The 24,353-nt window shown below is 41.4% G+C and overlaps 2 protein-coding genes and 1 long non-coding RNA gene across 43 annotated transcripts in view; 1 reads left to right on the forward strand and 2 right to left on the reverse strand.

Moving 5' to 3' along the window:
- DLG5 (discs large MAGUK scaffold protein 5) overlaps nt 1–4,323 on the reverse strand; it is a 170,732-nt gene extending 166,409 nt beyond the window's left edge. For all 39 annotated transcript variants that reach the window (XM_083843566.1, XM_083843565.1, XM_083843564.1 and 36 more), the window contains exon 1: nt 3,877–4,323. In XM_083843566.1, the coding sequence (XP_083699692.1) occupies nt 3,877–4,180 (304 nt within the window). In that variant the 5' untranslated portion in view covers nt 4,181–4,323. The remainder of the gene's footprint in view (nt 1–3,876) is intronic.
- Nucleotides 3,858–12,364, forward strand: LOC310902289. 3 transcript variants are annotated; one of them, XR_014586624.1, is made up of 5 exons: nt 3,858–3,940; nt 5,377–5,463; nt 5,591–5,742; nt 6,323–6,475; nt 7,582–12,364. It is a non-coding gene; the product is annotated as an uncharacterized lncRNA (long non-coding RNA). The 3 variants fall into 3 exon arrangements; XR_014586625.1 differs by having other exon boundaries at nt 3,872–3,940; nt 5,317–5,463; XR_014586626.1 differs by having other exon boundaries at nt 3,889–3,940; nt 5,413–5,463.
- A 4,270-nt stretch (nt 12,365–16,634) lies between these two features.
- Nucleotides 16,635–24,353, reverse strand: part of POLR3A (RNA polymerase III subunit A) — a 37,933-nt gene continuing 30,214 nt past the window's right edge. The window contains exons 29-31 of the mRNA XM_083843574.1: nt 23,892–24,023; nt 22,333–22,465; nt 16,635–19,367 (exon numbers count right to left, since the gene is read on the reverse strand). Coding sequence (XP_083699700.1) covers nt 19,219–19,367; nt 22,333–22,465; nt 23,892–24,023 — 414 coding nt within the window. The 3' untranslated portion in view covers nt 16,635–19,218. The remainder of the gene's footprint in view (nt 19,368–22,332; nt 22,466–23,891; nt 24,024–24,353) is intronic.

Here is a 24,353-nt window from a genome sequence, read left to right on the forward strand (position 1 = left end):
ACACCCCTTTCGAGAACTTGTTTAAAAATGCAATCAATCCAGAGTTTTAAATTTTGAAATTTTAAAACTAAAATTCTAACCTTGAATTGTATAAATAAAACATCTCTGAAGACTGACATGCTCTGCTTTTAAATTCACAAGGGTGCTGAATGCTTACAGGTAAAGAAAGTCATTATGTTGTTACTAATCTTACAGACACACGCTTACTGCAGCAAGATGGTTACAGAAATGAAGAAAATCAACTGCTAACGTAAAAAGGAGATTGTGAACCTATGAGTTTAATAGTTTTGAAACAAGCAGCAAAGCTTTTTAAGTTTAACAATTCACTCAGCTTGAGGATACAGAGCTGGGAGCACCTTTGCAGCCACTCTACAAGTTCATATCACAAACGAATTTCAAGCATGGCAACCCAAACAGCCTCTCCTACTTTTTTTTTTTAATTATTATTTCTAAAAATCACAAAAATAAATAAATATTTAAGTACAAAGCCCCAACATTATTTTATGCAACCTAAACAGATGTGTTTTGGCCATTTTATTAAATTAATAAAAAAAACTTTAATAGCATTTTTCACAAATACGTCTCTTCTGCTGTATTCTTGGACAAGTTTTATGTTAAAGAAATGTGTATTACATGAATGTGAAAGATCATTGGTTTAGTAGGTATCTGAAATACAAGCAACTTCTCGGAAGTGATTTAAGTCCACATTAGAAGGATGTATTTGACTACCAGAATACAGTATTTCTCACATGAACAATTGAGGTAATTTGCCCAATCAAGTATCAAATAATATTCCCATGGCTCACCAAAATAAAGAAATAAAAGCAACTAGCACACTACTTAAAAGAAAGAGTAAGTCCCTGTTCAAAAAGCACTGGGAGATTTTAAATCAGCAAAGCATTCGCTTTGAAATGGACAGAGCCCATTTCTCACAAAAACACTTGCACAGAAGTGTAACATAATAACTAAAGGTACTATTCAAGGAAGAACTGAATGCCAGCTCTAAACATGACTAAGGAAAACACAGCTAATAGTACTCTGTTTATTGCTTTGACAAAAAGTAGTTGCCCTTTTGATTTTGCACACTGTTGACTGACACTGTTAAAGCACAGTATTCTCAAAGTAAAAAATAAACAAGCTTACAAATATACATTTTATTGTAAAAACTGTCATCAAACCACTACGAAGTTTTATATTTAACATAAACAAGTAGAAACTACTGTAAAGGACAAAGATACTTAAACACGGACTGGACTGGGAAAAATTCTACAAAGAAAGCAAGCTCCTTGTAACCTAACTACAGTTATCCACACTTGACGTCTTTCAGCAGATACTAGTACCCCAATTCTTTCCCTTTAGCCATCAGAACAGCTGTTGACTTCCTTTCCTGCTGTGTAGATAAATACTTGTAAAAGTGTCAGCTATACATTGTCCAGCCAGCCACAAGACCTGTTGATATAAACAACAGCCTACATTTCCACCACAGTTCACATGTTATGTTTCAAATCTGAAAGGAGATTATATTTAAAATTGGACAGACAAAAACACAGGGTTTGCAATGGAAAAACAAAGGGAAAATGCAAGCCTAATGACACACCACACACATGGAAACGTAAGAACAACTCTCTCACTTGTGTCACGAGCAGACTACATGTGAATTCTACATCTCTGAACCAAACTACGTTGCTGACTACCTTCCCGTTTCTCTCACAGCAACATCAGATGGAAGAAAGGAATTATCGGTTATAAATAATTTTCACCTAAAACAAGCATTCAGGAGGTGTCCTTTACACAAGTATGCCACTGCAAACTGTCATTCTCCATATACTAATTGTAATTCTAAAAATTAATTCAGCCAGACAAGTTAAGTTAAAGGGGTATTTAAGATGGAAGTGTTTGTTGTGTTTTTTTTTTTCCCCCTTTACATAATATATGCTGAGCACTGTTTCTCTCGAGTATTTTAAAACCAGAATCCAACAGCATTTCTTACTACTATGTTTACAGTTTGCTACTACACCAAAAGAACAAAAAGCTGCTTGACTCATCCGCCTTCAGCATCCACAGTGAAAAGAAGTGAAAATCCTAAGTGGCAAGACAAGAGAAGATGGGTGGTCAGACTTCCTACAGGGAGACGCTAGAATAAAACCTGGTTACATCTGAATACAGGTTCAAACAAGAACCTTTCTACTGCACTTACCCTCAAACATTAACCCTTCACATAACATATTCAGGATGAACTCGTACAGCGGCTGTGATTTTTCAGAGGCATTCAGTGCACACACAGGCGGTCTCATGACTACTTACCATGAGACCTCCTCAGATGAGTAACGTGGGAATACATAGGGCAGTCTTTGAAGGCTCGGGTCCCCCACCTTCATACATGCATGACAGCTTATCCCTAAGCTCACTGGTAGCAATCTTCTGCATACTCATTTATAGACATGTTTATTGCAAGGCAAAGAAAAACAAAGCCCTCAAAGTTAGCTCTTCTTTTGCTTTCATTTATCGGTAGTAATGAAAACCACCCTGTCAGGGGACCATCCTTCCCCATGCAGATGTTAATAGAATTCAGATGATCCTCAGGATCACATTCAGTCAAGAAGGATACGGTTAGTTTTGCTAATTAAACTACATTTTCTTTGTGAGCTCAGTGTTGGGACATTCTGCAATTCTTCCATATTAAAAATAAGAAGTATTACTAAATACAACATCTACTGCATTTTTTCCTGGCATTCACATTTTACACCTCTTTATAAGGCTGGGGAATGCTGGTAGCCCAGTACAATTAATATGTGTTCTCAACAAGACAAGCCCCAGCATTAATCTAATCATACAGAAACATCATGGGTCCCATTTCTGAAAGGCAGCAGTGCCCTCATCGCCCATTGATGTCAGACCACATAATGCCAGAAGTGTTGAGGTCCATTGTTTAGTCTGTTTTCCCTCTCCTGTGAGGTCCCGCCATATATTCATTAGGCAAGGCCATACACTATAACACGCGGATATGAAACAAAACAGAAGACCCTGACACGTTTTTCTATTTGGCTAACTATTACCATCAACAGCACAACTCAACCAGGGGCAGATCACACAGTGCAAATGCGCACACAAGCACCATTTTCCTGACAGAAGCAGCTCTGAAGAGTTATAATTTCTTGACCAAGTCCTATAGCCTGTAAGGGTCAGGAAACCCTCCCAGAGCAGTTTCTTATGTAAACAGGTAGTCATCCTGCAACTCCCAAAACTGGTAACAACAGAAAAAAAAACAAAAAAACACGCTCTTCTTAATCACTCTGCTTGTACGCACACTACAAGAGGATGCCTGCACATCGCTTGGACAAACATATATTTCTTTAGCTACAGATTTAAACACGTATTTATTATTTAGTTCAATTTCAGTATTCCTCATCTAGAAACACTGCTGGACTTGAGAATTACCACCTCTTTTTTTTGTTGTTGTTTTGTTTTTCTTCTGAAGCTTGATATCGTCCCAATAAAAGCAGACTGTGGCGTGCAGAGGGGAGGAAAGGGAAGACCCCTGGACCAAAGCCCAGCTTCCGAGGGAGGTTCATGCTGAACTCCTCTCACCTGGACGTGCAGTTACACCCACCTCGTCTCCTCTCTAAGCTCATCCACGAGCCACAACACCACAGCGCGCAACAACCGCGGGACCCCCCACAGCAGAGCGCCCGAGGAGCCTGAGCACCCCACGCCCTGCCCGGAGCAGCCGGCGGAGCAGGACTCCCGGTCCCCGGTCCCCACCTCCAGCCCCGAGGGGCCCGCTCTGCCCGGCGGGGCTGGGCGGGGGCAGCCGCTCGCCCTCCTTCCTCCTCCTCCTCCTCCCGGCGCCGTGCCCGCGCCCCCCGCCCCGCTCACCCGCCGTCTCCTCCGCCGCTGCCGGCGCTCCGGGCACGCCGTTGAGGTAGAGGATGGAGAGCAGGTGGGGCTGCGTCTTCTCCAGGGCCACCCGCAGGTCCTGGAAGTGGTCCCGCTCCTTGGCCAGCAGCAGGGCGATGAGCAGCTCGGCCTTGCCGCCGCCCGCCGCCTCCAGGTCGCGCAGGTCGCGGGGGCCGAGGGCGCCGGCGGCCTCCAGCAGCTCCACCACCTTGTCCACCTCGGTCATGGCCTGCGCCAGGCTCTGGCGGCACTGGGCGAGCAGCTCCTTGTGCTTCGGCTCCATGGCGGCCGACGGCCAAACTTCGCCCCCCGGCCCCGGGAAGGCGCCGCCGCCGCCGCCGAACTTCGTCCCGGGGAAGCGGCGCCGGGCCGGGGCCGGGCCGGGCCGAGGGCGGCTCTGGCGCTGCCTCCCTGCGGCTCACGGGGGGCGGCCGCTCCTCGTCCTCCTGCAGCCGGCGCCCCCCGGGCGGCGAGACAACTTCTTCTTCTTCTTCCCCTCCTCCTGCCGCTGCCCCCCGGGAAAGGGGCAGGGGGAGCCACGGGAGGGGGGTCGCTGCTGCTGCTACCGCCGCCTCCCGGGCAGCCGGCACCCCCGCCTGCTGCGGGGCGGCGCAGCCAACTTCTCTGCCCCGCTCGCTGCAGGCCACACGGCCCCAGGGCCGCGGGGCGAGAAGGAGGAGGAGGAGGAGTGGTGGCGGCGGAGGAGGGGGGAGACGGCCTCAGCTCCAAGCGCCTCCTTTCATTCGCGGCCGCCCGCAGCCATGTTGGTTGCACAAGGCTGCCGCCTGCGCCCAGACGGGGCTGCGGCAGCGCATGGCGCCGCCCGCCCGCTCCTCGCCGCCCGCCGCCACCGGGGAAGCGCCGCGGCCGCCCCGGCCCCGGCCGAGCACCGCCCGCCGCTCGGGGGGTCCCCGTCGGCCGCCGGGGGGTAGCGGAGGGGGGCGCGGAGGCGGGGCGCGGGCGGGGCAGGGCCCGAGCCGCGGCTCCGGCAGGAGGTGGCCGGCCGCGGGTAGCGCTCCGCGCCCGGAGGGGGCAGCACGGGGCACTCGCAGACCCGGGGGGGGCCGCCCCGCACCGGTCCCGAGGCCGTGAGGGCGGCAGCGGCGAGACAAAGGCCCCGCTGCGCGCCGGGGGGTGCCGGCGGCGCCGCCCGTGCGGGACGCGCACCGCCATCTCGCGGGGCCGCCGCCGCGCTGCAGCTCTGAGGTCTCCCGGTGCCGAGCCTGGGTCCTGAGGGGGTAGGAGGCCCGGTATCCCAGCAAAACGTACCCCAAAAGCGCCTGGTTTGACCGAAAAGCACGAAATCGTACCGCCGCGGTTGGAGCTTGGTCCGTGAGGAAGTACAAAAATCAGAGTTTTCAAACAATAGATGTAAATACTATGTGTATAGATGTAAATATTATAAATGTATACATGTAGGTATGTATAAATGGCTCATCTTCCTCCAAATGTGATTGCATCTGTTTCATAAATCACCAGAGACCGGGTAATTTTCCAATATCCCCTTCTCAGCAGCTGCGGGATGCAACAGTTAGGCAAAGAACGAGTAACAGCGTGTGTCTGAAGGTAAGCAGCTTGAAACGAATCAATAGCACCTTCATTTCCAAACAACAAGGGAACAGACTGCAGAACGACCACAACCACTCATAATCTGAAATTGATGCTTTATCTGAAAGACTCTCTTGCCTTGTAGGTATGCTTCTGAGGTCCTTCAAAGATAATGATGGCACTAATGACATGGCAGGGCGTTACCAGTAATTGTGTTATCCCCAGGAACAACTGAACTGGTCCGAAAGTCAGACTCCTGGCCAAATAACTGTATTCTACAGAGCTGGAGTCAGTGAGGTACAACGGGAAACAATTGTTTGTTAAATTTTCTAATAACACACTGATTCAGAGAACTCAGATGCTGCACCCTGTTTCAAGTTATATTATGTAGTTCAACGGATGAAGATGGTGTCTCTCAGATGGGAAAACAGCCTTGGGTTATGCGCATAATCATGATATGAATTCCAGTGCTGTTCTTAGAGGAGGCAGATACAGAGTAAAGGGATTTGGGGATTTTTCTCTGCCTTGAAGGTCATTATTCAAAGCAATCCTCTTGATACTTGACAATATGCCATGGTTTTGAAACAAGTTTTTTCATGTTTCATCCATTGTTACTTATGCTCTTGTAGATTCCTTTCTTCTAATTTTGCATCCCTGGTTGTCTTAGGAAGACTTTTAGTAAGCAACATATACAGAGATTAGCTGTGTTGGCTAACAACTGATGTTGCAATACCTGCAAACCATGTTCTTCCTAGATCACTTGATTTTATCTGAAAATATGCCTATTCCTCTCCCACAAACTTTAGCCTGTAAAGCAGTGGTACATGACAAAAATACTAATTAATCCTGGTCTCCATGCATTTTTGTTTCAACTCAGCAAAAAGAAGCAGACGGGAGTGAAACCAGTGGTAAGAGGTGAGCCCTACCTGGGGTCACCCAGACAAGACAGACAGCAGTCACAAGAGTTGCTACGGCAGTATCCTTTTGTGCCCGCAAGGATGAGAATCATGTCACTGGCATCTTTCATGAGGTACATACTCCAGAAGACTGAATACTGAATAAAGTTTGCACAAATTATTTGGCTATTTCACAGTTTTTAAGTATGAGATTTTATAAACTCAGCAGCCCCGTAACAGTAGGGTTGTGTTGCACATGTGCTTCTGTAGTTTCCTGTTAGAAGAAGGAAGCATGCCACTAAGTGCCATCACAGGGCATTTAGAATCAGAGCCATGCTTCAGATCTACGAAGCAGTCCTCTGCTCTTTAAAGTAAAGACTGATCCTAGGTTTTTGTCCTCTGCCTGACTCAGTCCTGGGGTAGATGGGTGCTGGCTGCAGGAGGCTGCAGTAGCAGAGTAACAGCAGCTTAACAGACACCTCCAGTCCCTTTCTGAAGTCCAGAGAGAGGTGCATCTTCACAACCATTTACTCAGACAATTTACTCCTGCCTTTCCCAAATGCGTGTCTTGGTCCTCTGCTTTCTCTTCCAAATGGAACAGTCTTCTGAGCCTGCAATGCCTGCCTCGCCTTTTTTCTTTCAGATCCTTGGCAGAAAATCCACGTCTCTGCCTTGTATAGAATATACAAGAATTTACCCTCTATTTATCACAGTTCCCAAAGACAGAAAGGTTTTTTTCTTACTTGAAACTAACAAAAGGAAGGATTTTTTTTTTTTAAGATGTAATTAAAATATGCTCTGTAATTAAAAGCTCTGCCAGGGGATGTCATGGGTGCTTGTGTAAAATTGGATTCAAGACAACCTGACAAATTAACAGAAAAAGATCATTAGATTTTCTAAGCTGCAGATTTGTAAACTAGGCTACTGGGAATGTATGCTATGGGCATTAGAAAAAGCCACTGACCTTCAGGGAGCATAGTCGACCAGCAATACCTTTAGTCAGGAGTAAAATAATTGTTCTTTTGGAATTTCAGGGTAAGCAGCAAAAAATTTGGGTGTGGAAACAGTGTCGTGTAGTAGGCAATCTAGTAATTAGTCATACCAACCACATGTACATGTTCAGGTTTTTATTCATTCCTGAGTTGCCTATACAGTTTAAGAAAGATTTAGGGGACAGAACAGGCATACGGAGGTGGAAATGAGGTTCGTATTTTGATTCAATATTGTATCTTCCTTACAGAAAGAAGTACAGAAACACTAGTGTTGCACTAGTGTTGCCTTGCGGAAATGAAGTACTCAAATACAGAGTTTGAAAAATCAAGTAGGATGCCTTCTTGGTAAATAAGTGTCTGTGAAACCTCCCTCTCTAGATTGACAATGGGAGCAGAAAAAGGCTTTTATGCGCTTTTCTTGCAGAACTGGGAGGACAGTATCATCCTCAACACAAGTATTGTTTCAGCAATTCAGAGTCGTGGAGCTGAGGACTATTTTTGTTTTTAGTCCATGCAACTCAGTGTGGTATACAAAATCCCAGCAAACTCCACAAGATTAACTGTGGAGTTATATTTATATATCTGTGTATGTATGTATGTATGCTCATAGTAAGCAAGCCCGTGAAAACGTTAAGAATAAAGAACAGCAAGAGCAGGAATCAAGCTATAGTACGAGACGATTTTTGTTCCCATAACTGTCAGTACACCTTTTTTATTATGCAATCATTATCACGCTTGTGTATGCAAACTCAGCACATTTCCTGAAATACAATGTTGTGTCATACATTCACATTAGAAACTAAGAAGAGATTCAAGTTAATGCAACCTAGCACAGTTCTCATTATAAAAGCGTATCTTCCATAAGGATTAGAAAAATGTAGATGGAAACTAAGGTGATTCTGAGCATCATGACAATCACATGGAAAAGGGAAAAATGAAAGGAGAGGACAGACGAAGACAAGAAAGAGAAGGAAAGATAGGAAAAAGAACAGCAGAAAAGAGAAGCCTACCTGTTTTCAAGATGGCTTTCTGTGCTGTAATATAAAACACTGCACCGGCAATGACAGAGACTGTACCCAGTGACTGTTCTTCTTCATTGAAAATTCTTTACCTCCCAAAGACATTAGGTAATGACATTTATATTGCACATTAGTGATCCACCTACTGAGTGACACTATTGTGTTATTTTAGCTTGGGCTTTTCTGATAAGACATCCTTTGGAAACATCCAGGCTTTAAAACAGATTTCTTATACTCACTTTAATAGGTCTTACTATAGTCTTTCAGTGCCAAAAATACCTGTCACTCAGTCTCAAATACTTCATCCTTCTCTCCATCTACCCGCTACTGCTGCCTGAGTCCCAGCAGCAGCTTTGCTGCTAGAATTACACTGGCAAATCTCCTCAATATCATCAGTCTAAGCTATCAGAAAGTTTAATGCCCAAAAGGAGAGGATTTACTTGAAGACTAGGATTTTTTTTTTCTTATATATAAATACACAGGAGACATTTCATGTCCTCTGTAGTTTCAGAGACCTTCAGATTCAGGTCTTCAAGCTTCACTGGCAGTCACATAAGCTAGAAGCATAGTTTGGTAATGAAAGCTAAGCTTCTCACGTACTCATGTGACTCAGGGAACCCAGAGTTTAGAGACAAATATTGAGAGAGTTACAGTAAGTTAATGGAAACTGACAACACTGTGTGGAGCCTGGGAAGGAAGATTATATATTCTCCCAGTAGGAGAAATAGAAGCGATTATAGAGGTGAGATTAGAGCCGTCTAGATACAAAGTAAACAAAGATTTTGTAATAGGCATTAAATGGAACAATAGCAGTTAAGCAGTTCTCAATGGGAGTGTATTGTTCCAGACTGATATAACTGGAAGACAATAAATTAGTGCTTTGATGATAGGAAGGCGCTGGTTTAATGGTCCAGCAGATCAAAAGGCCCCGTTTACCCATTAAAAGGAAAGAGACGGGTATGTATGGAGTGTCTCTGCCCTGCCCAGGCCAAGTATTTCAGCTGGCAGCAGCACCTGCAGGCAGGGGCTCTGTCTGGAAGCACCCAGACCCCTGGCTCTGCTGCTGGAGCCGCAGCCTGAGGGAGCTGCTGTTGTCCAGCTCACAGACACACAAGGGTCACTGGTCTTCCTAAAAATGTGTGACCTTGAGCTACAGCAAATGGGTTAGCACCTTCTTCAGAGAATTCCTAAGGCACACTGCATGAAGTAAAGCAAACCAAAGCTTTACATTGCTTTTTCTGTAGCCTTAAAATCTATCAGTTGTTTCATCTTGCACTGCATTGGGCAGCTTTCAGATGGTGATTATATGGGTATATTTCTTCTCTGGGCAGGGGTTGAACTGGTAATTTAGATTAAAATGAAGAAGATCTGACAGTTTCCTCAGTCAGCTTCTATAGAAACAAACTACCCTGTCTGCTGAAGGTTTTCAACATTCCTGGAGCTGTTGAAAAAGGAAAAGCAAATCAAAATGATTTGTTCTATGCAAGCAACTAAAAATTTACCTACTAGAAGAAGAAAAGGCCTTCCTCTGGGGCAGGATACCTGCTAGGAGGGGTCTTGGCGGTTGATGGATGGGAGGGAAAAGACATGGGGAGGTACACCAGCTGTTCCTGGGATGCACATACACACGGTTGCTGCGATTTCTTAGACAACTGCTTCCAGAAACTGTCAGCAAAAGGAAACTTGCAATGCTACAGGGCTACAAGAATTGCATCTTCCTTAGGGAAGACACCCAGCACACACATCTCAAGTATCAGTCTGTCCAGAGCAGGACTAGGGGCAACTAGATTTTCTTTAGGAGGGTGGGCTAACTTGTGACTTGCTTACCTCCATCTACAAGCCAGCGGATCTTAAACATTCCCTTTTTAAGGCTGTTGCTTGTACTTGGCTGTTGGTTTAGTTCCTAGGACAGTTTTCAATTCAAGTAAATACAGGCTATACCAGTCATTTGCTTTTATTTCTTTTTGCGCCAACAGGGAGATAAAAAGCAAACAAGTGCCCTCAGCATCCCTAGGTATTATCTGTGAACAAGCCATGCACAAGCTGATCATTCTTAAGAAAAACTTCAGCTGAAGGTAGACAGCTGTCATGGTAAAAACTTCTGAGTTCATCTTTATTCTGTTTCAAGATCTTCCTTGTTTTCCTGTCAAGTCTTTTGGCTGTTACCGCAATGAATGTTTTCAAATTGCATTTAGATCTAGAAAAGGCATCTTCCCATTCATTTTAAAAGGCTTTGGTTCATGTCTTGTTCATTATCCACAAAAGTACACACATTTTATTCTACCAGTAGAAAACATATTTTAAAAGTGCCACAAGAAAGAAAGAAGTTGTTTGGTTAGAATACAATTCATGTCAGACATTAGTCCGATGGGTACAGAAAGAACGCAACCCAACTCATGGTGCCTAGGAGGCAGAAACGACAAAGCAGAGATTTAGAAGTACTTACAGGCAGAATGCTTGCAGAGCCACATCAGAAACTTTGCCTGAGAAGCATGAAGATGCACGCTTACAGATGGGGAACATGGGGCAGCGCTTCCACTGTGGGTTGGCTGGGGTCACAGATAGACTTGAGGAAAAAAGGCTCTGGCTACTCATTAAAAGCCAATAATCCTTTAAAGACCCAGGGTGCTCCAGGTGTCTCTAGTCCAAGCCCAAAGAGGTCCCTGAGGGAATGGAGATAGATATGCATGCAACTTCAGTTCTCTGGGGTTTTCTAGATGCTGTGCAACAGCTGAATTTTCACAGGATTTATCTAGGTAAATACTGCATAAATTTCATATGCTTGCAATTTGAAAATAAACTTTTAATTTTTGCATTATAGGATATTCTTTGTGGGGTTGAGAACCCAGAGAGAAACCCTCGTACAACTTCCTACAGTCAGCTTGCTCAGACAAAATAGGCTATGGTCCAAGATGCAACTAAAGATGGAGGAGTGTTCAGCATTACAAAAACACTGGACCTTCCTAAATCCAGTTCTGAAAACATTAACTAACATGAAACCAAGTCACTCCCAAGTCACACTCTATTTTTTGAGGGAAAAGGAGCACAGACTCTGAGCCAGTCTACATGCCTTGGCAGGGATGGGAAAGACACCAGAGACTTTCAAAGACTTCCAGAATGAAATAATGTCTTAGCTTGGCACAGTGGCAGCTCCGTTACTAACTTCCACACAGTTTGGTCATCCAGTTTAAACTAGCTACAAATCTTAAGCACAACTGTATTTTTCCATCTCTCACAAAACAAATCTATAAATTAAAAATTCAACAGTTCATGGTCATTAATATTTTTCAAAGACAAGTGCCGTAAAAGTAATTTAGAACTTAAATTATTGCAAATGCTTAGTTCTGTTAGAACTGAACAATGTTTTATCTCTAATCCCCTCTTTCTGGAGGAGAATAAATACGTTGAGCTGGAAGTCGGAGGATCTGCCACTGCAGACTTGTCAGTGGGCAGCTAGGAAAACGCAGAAAAAAAATCCTCATTGTTTAATACTATTGACAGAGAGAGAGAGAGAGAGAGAAGTCACACACCTCCATACCAAATGAAAAATAACAGAATATATAGACAGTGTCCCTAAATACGCAGAAACATCTGAGACATAGTCCTGAGCACCATGTGAAGCTTCAAAAAGGATGTAGGTTAAAATGATTCTTCCGGATCATGTCTGCAGTGATGCTGTTTAGAAAAATGTTGTGCAACTGGTTGAAATTTATAGAGATGCATTGACTGGAAGGGAGTTGATGAACATAAATATATAAAGCACATGTATCAAAGCTCATCCGGTTCTGCTGAGTTAGAGAGAGTTCTTTAATTGGTTTCCAGGGGACTCAGATTAAGCTCCAACTTGGTAATAAAACTACCATGCAAAAGAAAACTGAATTAAGAAGTCTTTATCCAACTCTGCTAGGGATATTCCACAAAGGATAAATACACTTCATCAGTAAGGCAAGCCAAATATTATCCTTTATACCACGGGCTATTTGTACTGTTATATTTTTTTTTCTTAACTCACCCTCAGAGCTGCCACCCTCGCTCCCACAAGACTAGCAGCAGCACAGCAGCTCACTACTTTGTCCTTGCCTGTTCCCACTTCAGTCGGTGTCTGTCTTACATCTCACTTCAGGAAGAGCAACTTCTGGACTTTCTCTGCTTTCTTTGGAAGATGAAAGAATTAAAAGAACAAAGAATTATACACAGCAACTGCTAATCATATTTCTTAATCCAGACATCCTGGCAATAAGAACCTATTATGAGAAGAAGATATACCCTTTACCAAATCGTCTGCATGGCATATAGCTTTCACAAACACATCCTTCACTCACCATGACGATCCTGTCATTTCCTTTCACAATCATGTTGCTGAGAAAAGGCTATCATCATTTAGCGGTCTTTAGTAGATTAAAGTACAGAGAGCCTAAATGTTTCCCAAGGTCATGCTAGTGTGCGGCAGGAACAGCTGATTTCACATATGCCCATTACCACACTTCTGCACTGAGCATCGCTGCTTCTTCTTCTTCTCTACTGAGTACATGTAAACACAAACAAGTGAAACGACCTTTGTGTCAGGTACACAGGAAGGAACAAAAACAAGACAGAGAAAAAATAAGTGGAAAATTCAACAGCTGAAGAGTTTTCAGTAGTGACAGAATGCCACATCTAACAGGGATGCCTTGCCTTTCAGTTCAGAGCACAAACACATTTCCTTACATAACAAGGTCATCAGTTCAGACGTTATTTGACCATAACCGGAATTTTGATGGCAGTACATTTCCACATCCAGATGTGCTGAGGAGGTGTTTTTTCCTCAAGTGATTTCATTATCCTCCAGGCAAAGGTTCACAGCAACCTCGCATGGCTGAGCTGAAGCCAGCCAGTGGTACAGTATGGTTGATGTAGCACTGCTGCAGGGAAGCAGTGTCACCAGCAGTGACGGTCACCAAGGCCCAGAAGGAAGGAATCTATGTGAGAAACAAGGACAGGAAGAGAAAAAATAAATGTAAAGGGAAATTAGAAAATGCAGAACAGTGGCGTAAGTCAGAAGAATTAAATATCTTCTTAAAACTTAAGTGTAGAGGAAGTCTCTAATGGAACTGCAAAATACTTGTATGAGCTGAAAACCTGGAAGATGGGCTTATGGGAAAGTGATCAAGAGTCTCATGGGCTTTCCAAATTACCTATACATATATACAAGGAACATTTTAATATCACTGCACTCGAAAAGTGCAGGAGTCAAGTAGCAAGCAGTGAAGCGTGTCCGTCCTAGGGCGTGCACGAAAAAGGTCTCCTGCCCTCTGTGCCCTTCACCACCCCACTGCAGCGATACGGCCGAGCCCATTCCCACCACTCCAAAGACCAGCAGCAGCTGACAACAGCAACAGTGAATCTGACTGACTCAGAGAAAGCCTTACCTGTGACTGCACGTTGCTCAGGCTGAAGAACTTCATTCCTTAAGGGAAAAGAAAAAAAAAAAAAAGCCTTCAGGAAGCAACTCCTATATGAAGTAACAGGAAAAAGTAATATCACAGGATTATAAGCAGGGATGAATCACACCACACTGCTAACCAATACTTCTCAGAAGTGAGCAAAACACTGAATAACAAATCAAGTCTAAGAACTTTTAAGTCTGACAGGCCTAATTCTGGCACTGTCTGGGACACCTAAAGTTTACCACAGTGCAGTCTCACTACTGATTTTGCATTTCTTGGCAATTCTCTTTATTTTGTTTTTAAAATCTGCACAACGTAGTATTTAAAAAGGGGTGCATGCAGATAAAACAGCTCTATGTGTGGGAATATTAGCCAACCAACACCCACTTTCACAAAAAGGAGAAATAAATAATCCAGATACCTGCTGCTTTCACAAGAGCTTCATTTCTGGTTGACAGTGTCTCCACCAGATTAAACATAGCCGGAGGTGAAAGGAACCTAGTATGAAGTCCAGTGGAGTATCCCAGCTTTCAGTAGACAATGAAAGCCACCCACAGGGGTGCCTGCATATCCTCTGGTCTTTTATGTATGTCTTCGGACTCCTCAACACTACCCAGCTTCGCTATCAGCATGCTCATAACGCTATGGTGGCAGACATACACTGCAAATCTCTATATGCACACATATGTGTTTAATTTTACATGGAATAGTTTTCCTACTCAAACCTTAGCAAATTATTCACCTGATCTTCATAGATACCGTATCCTCTCTTCTAGTGGGAGCCATACCACCACTAGGAACTTAATTGATGTCATTTCCATATCGTGGCCTAGCAGCAGGAGTTACAAGCTCTCATTGCGAAGACCCCATGAACTTAGTTACACATCTGAAAGGCACTAACAAAACAACAGCATCCCAGTAGGTTTCAGGCGTAAAGGGGAAGTCATCTTACATAACTTTGCTGTTTTCAATTGTCAGTACGCTTGGAAGACCACCTATTTCATATTGTTTTCAATCCTAGACCTTGGTCTCTTGCATCTCTCAGCATCACCTTCAAGCATTAGTAATCCAGTCTTGTTTGGGAGCTCTGCAGCAGCTGCAGAATACAGAATGCTACCCAGCAAGCTGCCAGGGCTTCATCCTTCAGAGAAGCTCTTGCAGCTATTCTTTTAACACTTACAGAGACCAAACACGCTAGGGATTATTTAAACAGACTATAGAGACCAAATGCAGATTGTAACAAGCATTTCTGCACGGAAAGTGCTGCAACAGAAGACACCATCCACTTTCACAGTAGATATACTGCTCTCCCACTAGTAAAGAGCAGTTAGGTACTTCAGTTCCTTTGGGAATGATTACATCCCTCAATCTCAATGCCACATTTATAGAATCATAGAATATCCCGAGTTGGAAGGGACCCATAAGGATCATCAAGCCCAACTCCTGGCACTGCACAGGCCTGCCCAGAAGTTCAGACCATGTGCCTAAGTGCACAGTCCAATCGCTTCTTAAATTCAGACAGGCTTGGTGCAGTGACTACTTCACTGGGGAGCCTGTTCCAGTGTGCGACCACCCTCTCGGTGAAGAACCTCTTCCTGATGTCCAGCCTAAACTTCCCCCGCCTCAGCTTCACACCGTTCCCGCGGGTCCTGTCACTGGTGATAACAGAGAGTAGGTCACCTGCCTCTCCACTCCCCCTCTCGAGGAAGTTGTAGACTGCGATGAGGTCCCCCCTCAGCCTCCTCTTCTCCAGGCCGAACAGGCCCAGTGCCCTCAGCCGCTCCTCATGTGTCTTCCCCTCTAGGCCCTTCACCATCTTCGTCACCCTCCTCTGGACACTCTCCAGTTTATTTTTTTTAAAGCCAGATGGGGCAAGAGATAAGCAAGTCTTTACTCGATCATGAAAAAAACATGTCTGGACTTCCTTCTCTCCTTATTTCCTTAGGGAAAGGTACTCTATTATCCTCCTTCCCCATGTATACAATTTTGCCAGTTTACGTTCCTTCTTGTAGTTCTATTTCTTAATCCAAAAACAGGAATTGCTACCCAAACTGATCTTTTCCTAAAGAAAAAAAAACAAAACACTGCTCTCTAGTGGAAGATGATCGTATGATCTAGTCATGCCTCATGAAATGCTTTATAGCTTTCATTTTATTATTTACAGAAAGCCTTCATTTTTACTTACATTGAAGTAGCAGCACTGGTTGGTTTTATTTCATTCTTTCAGATTGTCCTGTGAGATTTGGGTATTTATTCTTTCTCAGAGATAATTTTGCTCTGCCAATCAAAGCTGTAACCACATCGAAGTGACCTGTACTTTTGCATTAAAATATTAATTTACTTTCTAATTTGATTCCTTACGATTTTTCTGTTCTTGGATAGTTTTCTGTTCTTAGTAGTGACAAGCTTTTCTACGTCTCAATGCACAGCTGTAGCTAGCTATCTTGAAGATAAAACATTCATGAGTTATACTCACAGAAGAATTTAGGCACATAAATGGATAATACTAAAATCTTTATGCTGTATGCTATGGGCTTCTAAAGACATTCCTATCTGCAAGCACTGTGATACCAGTAATACAAAATTGAGGACTGCCTATTGCAATGGCTACTTCAGACATTTTTTTTCCTTCCTTCGATAAAGACGCTGCATAGATCCCAAACTGCCATCACTTCAAAAGTACAGCAGTAGTATATGAAGCTATCACTAATGCCTCTTTCCAGCTACTAGAAGCTTCACTTTAGGAAACCTCATTAATTGTCAACTGTCTTAACTAAGCAGATGAGGGAGAGAAGGTCAGGTCACCCATAAATTAATTATGCACAAATTATAATGCATCAATAAACAAACACGAGGTTTTCATTTTTATCTTTGCCTCTTTTTATTGTCATAGTAAAGGCAATGATAACAGATGTAATTCACCAAATACTTAAGATGCACAGAAGAGTAAGCCCACCATTTAAATAGCTTCATTTCACTATATTTACAAAAGAAAACTAGGTGGTTACTCATGTCAGCACAAACCTCACCCAATTACAACTGTAGAATAATCTCTATTCATAAAAACGCCAAGCTCTTTCATCAGAACTTCCCATGACAAAACAAAGTACTTATCCACAGCAAAGCTTTACCGGCTTTCTCTCCATTTGGCCCCTACCTGTCTTATACTTGCATCTTTAAAGACAAATAAAGCTAGACTTGTATTAAGACAAACTCTTAGGTGGCAATCTCGCAGAGATTACAAAGAAAATTTAAATTTATGCTTAATTCTTTAATTATTGCAAGAGAGGTGGCAAAATCTATATGGCTTTCAAAGCACGTACCAAATGCATTACATTCCCAACCTTTACATTGGCAAAATCTAGGCAGAAGTATACTCTAGTATATCCTACAGAAAAAAAATATAAAAACATCTGAGAACAGCTATGTTGAATTTCACATCGTGTCTTCACTGCATAGAAGAATTAAAAACAAAACAAAACCCTAAGAACAATGGCACCCTCAACTTAAACCAACACGTTTTACATTCTCTTAATATAGCCTTACACTTTTCTTTTGGTTGCCACATGAAGACAGACTGCAGCTCAAACTCATGGATTTTCAAATGCTAGATTATTGAGCAGCCAGCTTTTACTTTGTGAGTGCAACACTTCGCTTCTCTTTGTTTCTCTCTAACCTTGACCCATAATATGAGCACATTTCAATATCCAAATACTGCTGACAAGAAAAAGAACCAAGATATTTGCCCCCCACAGCGCTAGAGTAAGTTTAAACATGCCACTCTACAATAACTTAAAATGTATATTCATTCTGAAAACTAGTCTAATAGGCTAAAGATTAAAATACCTGAATCAAATTATTTCAGGTCCATACATGAAAACAGCTTTTTTATTCCTGCATTACGTATCAAAATAGAATTAAGTTGTTCCAATGACCCTGCTTACTTATGAAATTTCCCAAACTAAGCTTGCTCTAAGTTGCAGAGTCCAGCAGTATAACAACTGCTATAATATGAAAAACTATTTGAAAGTCGGAACATTATTCTAACAGTCTTCACAGAACTTAGTAAGAGCTTCACAACCTGCCACTTGTTGTAGGTATGTCCTAAACCAGAACCCTGGGGAGGAAAACGATTTCCTGAATAGTAACTTTGGATAAGGGAGAAATATTTTTTAAAAGTGAGCAAAGAGCAAATACTTCATATACTTTTAACAACACTCCTGAAGTTAACACAGGATGAATAAAATCAGAAACTCAGTTCTACTTTTCTTGAAATACACTTCGTTCTTAGGAGCTGTAGAATGACCTCTGCAGCACCTGCTGAAATGCCTTTTCCTAACATACAGTGCAACCTCACAGAATTCTCAGGCAGGTGTTTTTTATCAAATCTGAATACAGAGTTGGTCTAATACTGAGTTAGGAAGAAATTCCATGCATTAACAGTAACGCAAATAACAAAAAATAAAGCAAGCTATCATACTGCACATATTTTATGGACTACTTGTAAATTACAGAAATATGTTTATACTACAAATGCCTACTCTTCACCTTCACCTTTAGACAATATTACAGCTTCACTAAGTACACAATTCTCCCAGTCATCAATTTCCCAAAATTTCCTTCAGCCTCCAGAATTCATACAGCCAGTTCCCAGGAAATAATGAGCAAGTTGTGGATTATTTTCCCAAGCATTTGTGAATTTACCATGAGGTTTTAGCAACCCTGTTTGCCTATAAGAAGCTTTAGTTGCCTACAGAACCAGAACGCATGGCAACAGTAGCTTTGATACTTGATATCCACCCACACAGAGCACAAGTTTCCAAGTACAGCACTTCCTTTCCTACATCATCATGTTTTAACACGCATTTCAGTTTTCCTTCACCCATGCTACAAGAGTACCTGAAACAGAATTATTTCTCATTATGTGTTGTAGGCTAGCCATAGGTAATTTCTTAAGAAACAAAACAAAACAACCAAACAAAAAACAAAAACAAACCCAACACATATATGTTGTAACATACATTATATTCTGAACACTTTATTTTTTCTTCATAAGGCAGCAGAAAGTACATGTCAAAATTTCAGAACTTGACTTGTGGTGGTGATGAAACAAGCTTGCTTCCTATACAAACTAGCATTAACTAGCCTGGGAAGTCATTTTCATAAGGTACTGACAGTTTCAGGTCATTCCAAAGCATGTTACTACAGGAAGAAAACCATCAGCCAAAATCCACCTTAAATGTATTTCTACTCTCTGGTGCAGAGAAGCTTCTCGTATCAGAGTCCGTACAAACAACAGATGGTAAACAATCGGGCAACTCTTTTGCTAGTATTTCACCTACCAGTTCAGTTATTGAGACACACAGCACTAATAAAACTCTTTCTTAAATTATGTTTTCTTGCTATTTCTTGTTTTTCTATCTGGTATTATACACGAGTGCTATGTAACAATTGGAATATGAAACTCATTATTATCAAATATCAGAGGCCTCCTAGGAGGTGTTGATTCTTTGTCTGCTTTGTGCAAAAGTTTAAAAAGTCCTGTTCCAATATTCATTGGAATTCCCATGATGATGCATTCAGAAACACCTAGGGAGGGAAAAAACAAAAACAAAAATAGACACATTGAACAACCAAACAGTAAAGATTTACAAAACCCTTAATTATTTTAATTTGCCCATTCTGAACACGTTACGTATCACATCTCCTCGAACCTCACATGTGAAGGCCAAGGTCTCTTCACTAGATGAACTGAAATGTTATGGCTATCAGAATGTTAGCTCAATATATTACTTAATTGGTGCTACTGCTATTCTAGATAGCTAGGGAAAAAAAAAATCAATCTAATCTAAACACCACCTCTAGCAATGAAAGAAAGTATTTTTTTCCCCAGAGAAGACATGTTTCATTTGGTGCCAACATAAGAAGTTACCCACAGCAAAGTCACTTCATATTAATTTTTTAACTCAGTGCAAAGACTTCAGTCAAATCTGACCAAGCTCCCTTGAAACCCCTGCAATTTCCTGTGAAAGAGGTGTACTTACTATTTTAGTTTGGAATTTTTATTGATTTATTTATTGCATTTTCATTATTCAAAAAGTGCTTGGTTTGAACTCAAATACTTAGTCTGTCTATAGTATTTTTCATAGCTACAAAATTTCACAGCAATGTGCTGACATATATTCCAAATACACTGATGTATACAATTTTTCTAAAGAATATTCTCTATTAGAAGTAAGCTACCAGATACCAGTGTTTTAACTTTTGCCTACAGTTACGATCCAAACAAAAATTTCACACATACTCAGGAACATGAGAATGCTGTCCTTCATATGAGCATTTAAAAAATAGCTACATCTATAAGCTATAAATAACAGTACATTTGAATGCACATCCTAAGATGAAAACTGATTTCCTTAAAGTTCTGGCAAGATTTGATTATTTCATCGTATGCAAGTGAAGATTCAGTATTTTCACTCTTAGTCCAGTGTTGCATTTCTACATGTTTTCCAGCATTATGCACTTAAAAAAAAATTTGAATGTGTAATAGAAATCTTAGGTATTACTGTAAATTTAGTCCCACCTCTTACATGTTGTAATGCATAAAGGAAACACCTTTCTAAAACTTAACTAAATAAAGCTTTCCTGGTTTTGCATAATAACGTTTCAAGGTAAGCCAGCCTCTGAACCATGTAAACAGCATTTAGATTTTGGGAGTCCTTCTCCCGTGCCAATGCATTTATACAACCAGGAGCCCATTCTTCCCACTTTCTTTTGCAGCATCTGGCAGTAGTCACATATAGCACGGAGATGTATGGACAGAACATGCTGCTGTAACAACCAAGAATGTTATATATGTGCTCAGCTTAAATTCTAGGAACCCATTCTGCCCACTGAAACGTGGCATCAGCAACTTGCAGAAAAAAAAACATCGTCTTCATGTACGTAAGGCATGAATCAGCTTTGCCCGTTTTTCTCAAAGGAAAAAAGGCCTCTTACAAGACGAGAGATTCAAAAGCCACATTGTCTACAACTACATCCAGACATTCTGGAGAACCACTGATTTGAAATGCCATTCACTTCTGCACCTATGCTGATATTGGGCACATACTCATTTTTCTTGGCCATGTTTATAAGTTTTCCTGCTCTGCAGATGCAAGAATGTGAGATTCTCTTTTCATAGCAATTCAAAGAGATAACTAGTGATGACCAGGTCAGGCAGCAGCACAGCAATTTTTCTTATAAGCAAGCCAGTAAGATCTCTTCTGTTTTGGGACACACACAACCATTTTCTGTTTTGTCCACTCTGTTTCCTTACTTGAACTAAACCATTTATATAGAAGGCAACATGAAAGGATCTTTGGTTTCCCTATCATTCAAAACAGGATCTTACTAGGTCAGGTGACTTCGAGTAAATTTTCTTTTCCCTCTGTCCAGGACACTATCATTCTGCCGTAGGAATTTTGCTTAAACCATGGGCAGGATGATAAAAAGAATTAGTAAAATCCCACCCACATGGGACGCTGGACAGCCAGAAAGTGTCTGATTTAAAATGCAGACTAGTAATACAAACATTTCTAACAGATTCCACTGATTCAGAAAATATTCCGTCTACAAAGCACTGACTACACTTTTTAAGACCATCGAGAAATACACATAAATTAGCAAACCTTAACCTAACACAATAATATTTTTATACTTCAGTAGCACCCAGAAACTCTAAATGAGTAGTTACTGCTCCAGGATTGTAGGTCTTAAACACTTGATGAAAAGGGTGAAAGATGTTTGACTTCTTTTCCCAGTTTAACTTACTAGATACAGACTTGTTAACAAATAACTCCAAAAGGAGAATGAAATCTAGGAGAAGTGTTGTTAAAGGAGAGGAGGAACAAAACAAAACAGAAAATATTTCCATTCCAAATAACATGTAGCAGAAATGCAAAATTGAGACAAATGTTTATCAGTTTCTTATCAGATTCCTTCATTGCTTCAGTGAAAAGACAATTTAGTGGACATTAACGTTATCTCTAAAACTTAAAAACCACACATTTAGGAATAAATTTCTCAGGACAGGGACCATCTCTGTTCTGAGTACTGACAATATTCACCTATATTACCTGAAAAATAAATGTCTTCCTACTTCTCTGGAAACTTAAATATTAAGTGGGGTACTAGATTCCTTAGGTAGCTCTAGGTGTTGAAGATGCACAAACTTTTGTGATTGAAAAAGCATAACTACTGATAATGGGACAAATGTCCCGGTATTTCACTTATCTAAGTAGTGAGAGAAAGAAAATCCACATAAATCCACGTCTACTTTAAGGAATGTAAGACAAATGTCCGACTGACTTCAAAATCTCTGACGGAGATTAGAAGTAAAGAAAAATCCACCAAACTTCTAGGATCAAGAAGTAAGCATCAGCCTCAGACCTGAAGTTTTTGACACTTCAGCTGAACAGAAATCTTAACGAGGCTAAAAAATCTAATACGTGTCGAAGAGGTTTACAGCTGCTGCATGAGAACCTCAAACAGCAACAGAATTTGCAATACCTACCACAAACAGAATCCTTCTGTCCAAAGTAGGCAGCATCAAAGAGATGGTCTGCAGTCTTTTCAAAAGAAGCCAGCATCAACACACTTTCCTTCATTTTTGCCAGTCCAAACCTGGTAATACCCAGCACTTCACCCTTGAGTGATAGAGAAACCCAAAGAGAGACTCTCATAATAGTGGCTCAAGGTCACTTTACCAAGTTATACTTGGTGAAGAAGCAAATCAAGTTAACAACAGAAATGTGTTTTGCACATGAAAGAAGTAGTGAAGTACTGTCTATAATATAGCATTTTTGTAATAGGCTGCTTTACAGCTAAACATCCTGAAGGTTAGTAGTTCTGCAGTAACAGATACTTCAATAAACCAGAAGAGAACACTCATATACTACAGAACCAGTTATAACTGTTGTTAATATTCTTTCTTCAGAAAATATCTTATTAAGATTGACAGAAACATGGACATGAGAAAAAAAAAAGAGAGATCAATTTGCTGCAGAGCCACAAACTTCTGTGGTCTCTCACAGCAGTGCTATGAAAGCACTATACTCAAGCTACCGCCTATTGTCTACTGATAAATTTGATTTCAGCTGCCAGGAAATTACAGAACATGTTAAATCTTAATTTTTTCACTCTCCAGAAGAAAAAAAAAAAAGCTTCTCTTTTTAAACTAGCTTGGTATATCTCTGCCCCTTTCTAACAAACATCCCAGTTATAACCGACTGCAGTTTTGTAGCACAAGTCAGAAGTACAAACAAAAGAATGCATGCATGCTAGGAGTCCAACAAGAGTAAAACAGTGTACTCCGATGCCCTTTTTCCTCATTGTGTGGCAGCTGTGCACAGCCAGCCCTGGGGACTGTTGCAGCTCAGTACAAAGCCCTACAGTTTTGGGAAAAGTCTGAACTCCTCCATCCATTTTACCCAAATTAAACCCTTGACCTCTGGCAAACAACAGCAGAAAAACTGGACTTCACTAAGTGTACTTAAATATACCTTTTTAAAAAAACAACCAACCCCACCCCCCCCTCCAAAAAAAAAAAAAAAAAGACACCACACCACCAATATTTCAGATGCAAAGCAAGAAAAAAAAAGTTAAAGAATGGATAAGATATTTTTCTTAACAAGTTCTGGAAGCCTGTTCATACTCTAAACGTAATCTGATTCTATCTAATGCCTGTATTCTTAGGCTCATCTACACAGTGCAGCTGCTATGAACCACACCCCATGAGGTTTTCTGCACAGCAAGCCTTAAATTGCATGGATGGTTATTGAGACAGTTGATTTTCATCCTGCTATTTTTAAGCTTCAGATTTTGAATATGAAACTATGATTCTCTACTCCTTATATCAACTTGTCTTCTATCAAAATAGAACTTTCATCTGCCCTCCAAGAACTAGATAAATAATTTTTGTTTGATACACAATCAACTGTATTTGTACTACTTACAATTCTTTACATCTGTAACTGAGTTCCATCTCCCTAGCTGACCTGTTCTTCTCAAAAATGGCAAAATTAATTTGTGTAAGCAGGTCAATGTAACATTGAAAAAAAGCACTGTACGAACCTTGTAAGTCATTAGATCAGACAGTAACATAACATGTCTCCTGTCAATGCTCATACCATGGTTCACCATTGTATACTGAATCTCATTGATAATGGTGGTCCGAGCAGCTTCAATTCCTAGTGTTTTTTCTACCTGCAAGAGAGATCACAAACTCCATGAACAACCTTGGAGCACATATGTTCCTGGAACAAATACCATCTGATGTCAGATAACACTCCATTTCCATTATTATCATTTTGGATTTCTTTGTTTTAAAACTATTTATAGAAAAAGCTTTCAAGTGAAGTCCACTGCCAGCCAAATTATTCTCTTGTGTTAATGTATTCTGACAACTATTAGTGAAATCAGGCTTGATTAGATATAAATTGTGGCATCTGAGCACAAACAAGCACTTGTAATCAAGATTCTACTGGAAAAAAAAACAAAACAAACCAAAACAACAACAACAAAACACACAATAAC

This window comes from Anser anser (assembly GCF_964211835.1).
Source record: "Anser anser genome assembly, chromosome: 7".
NCBI lineage: Eukaryota > Metazoa > Chordata > Aves > Anseriformes > Anatidae > Anser > Anser anser.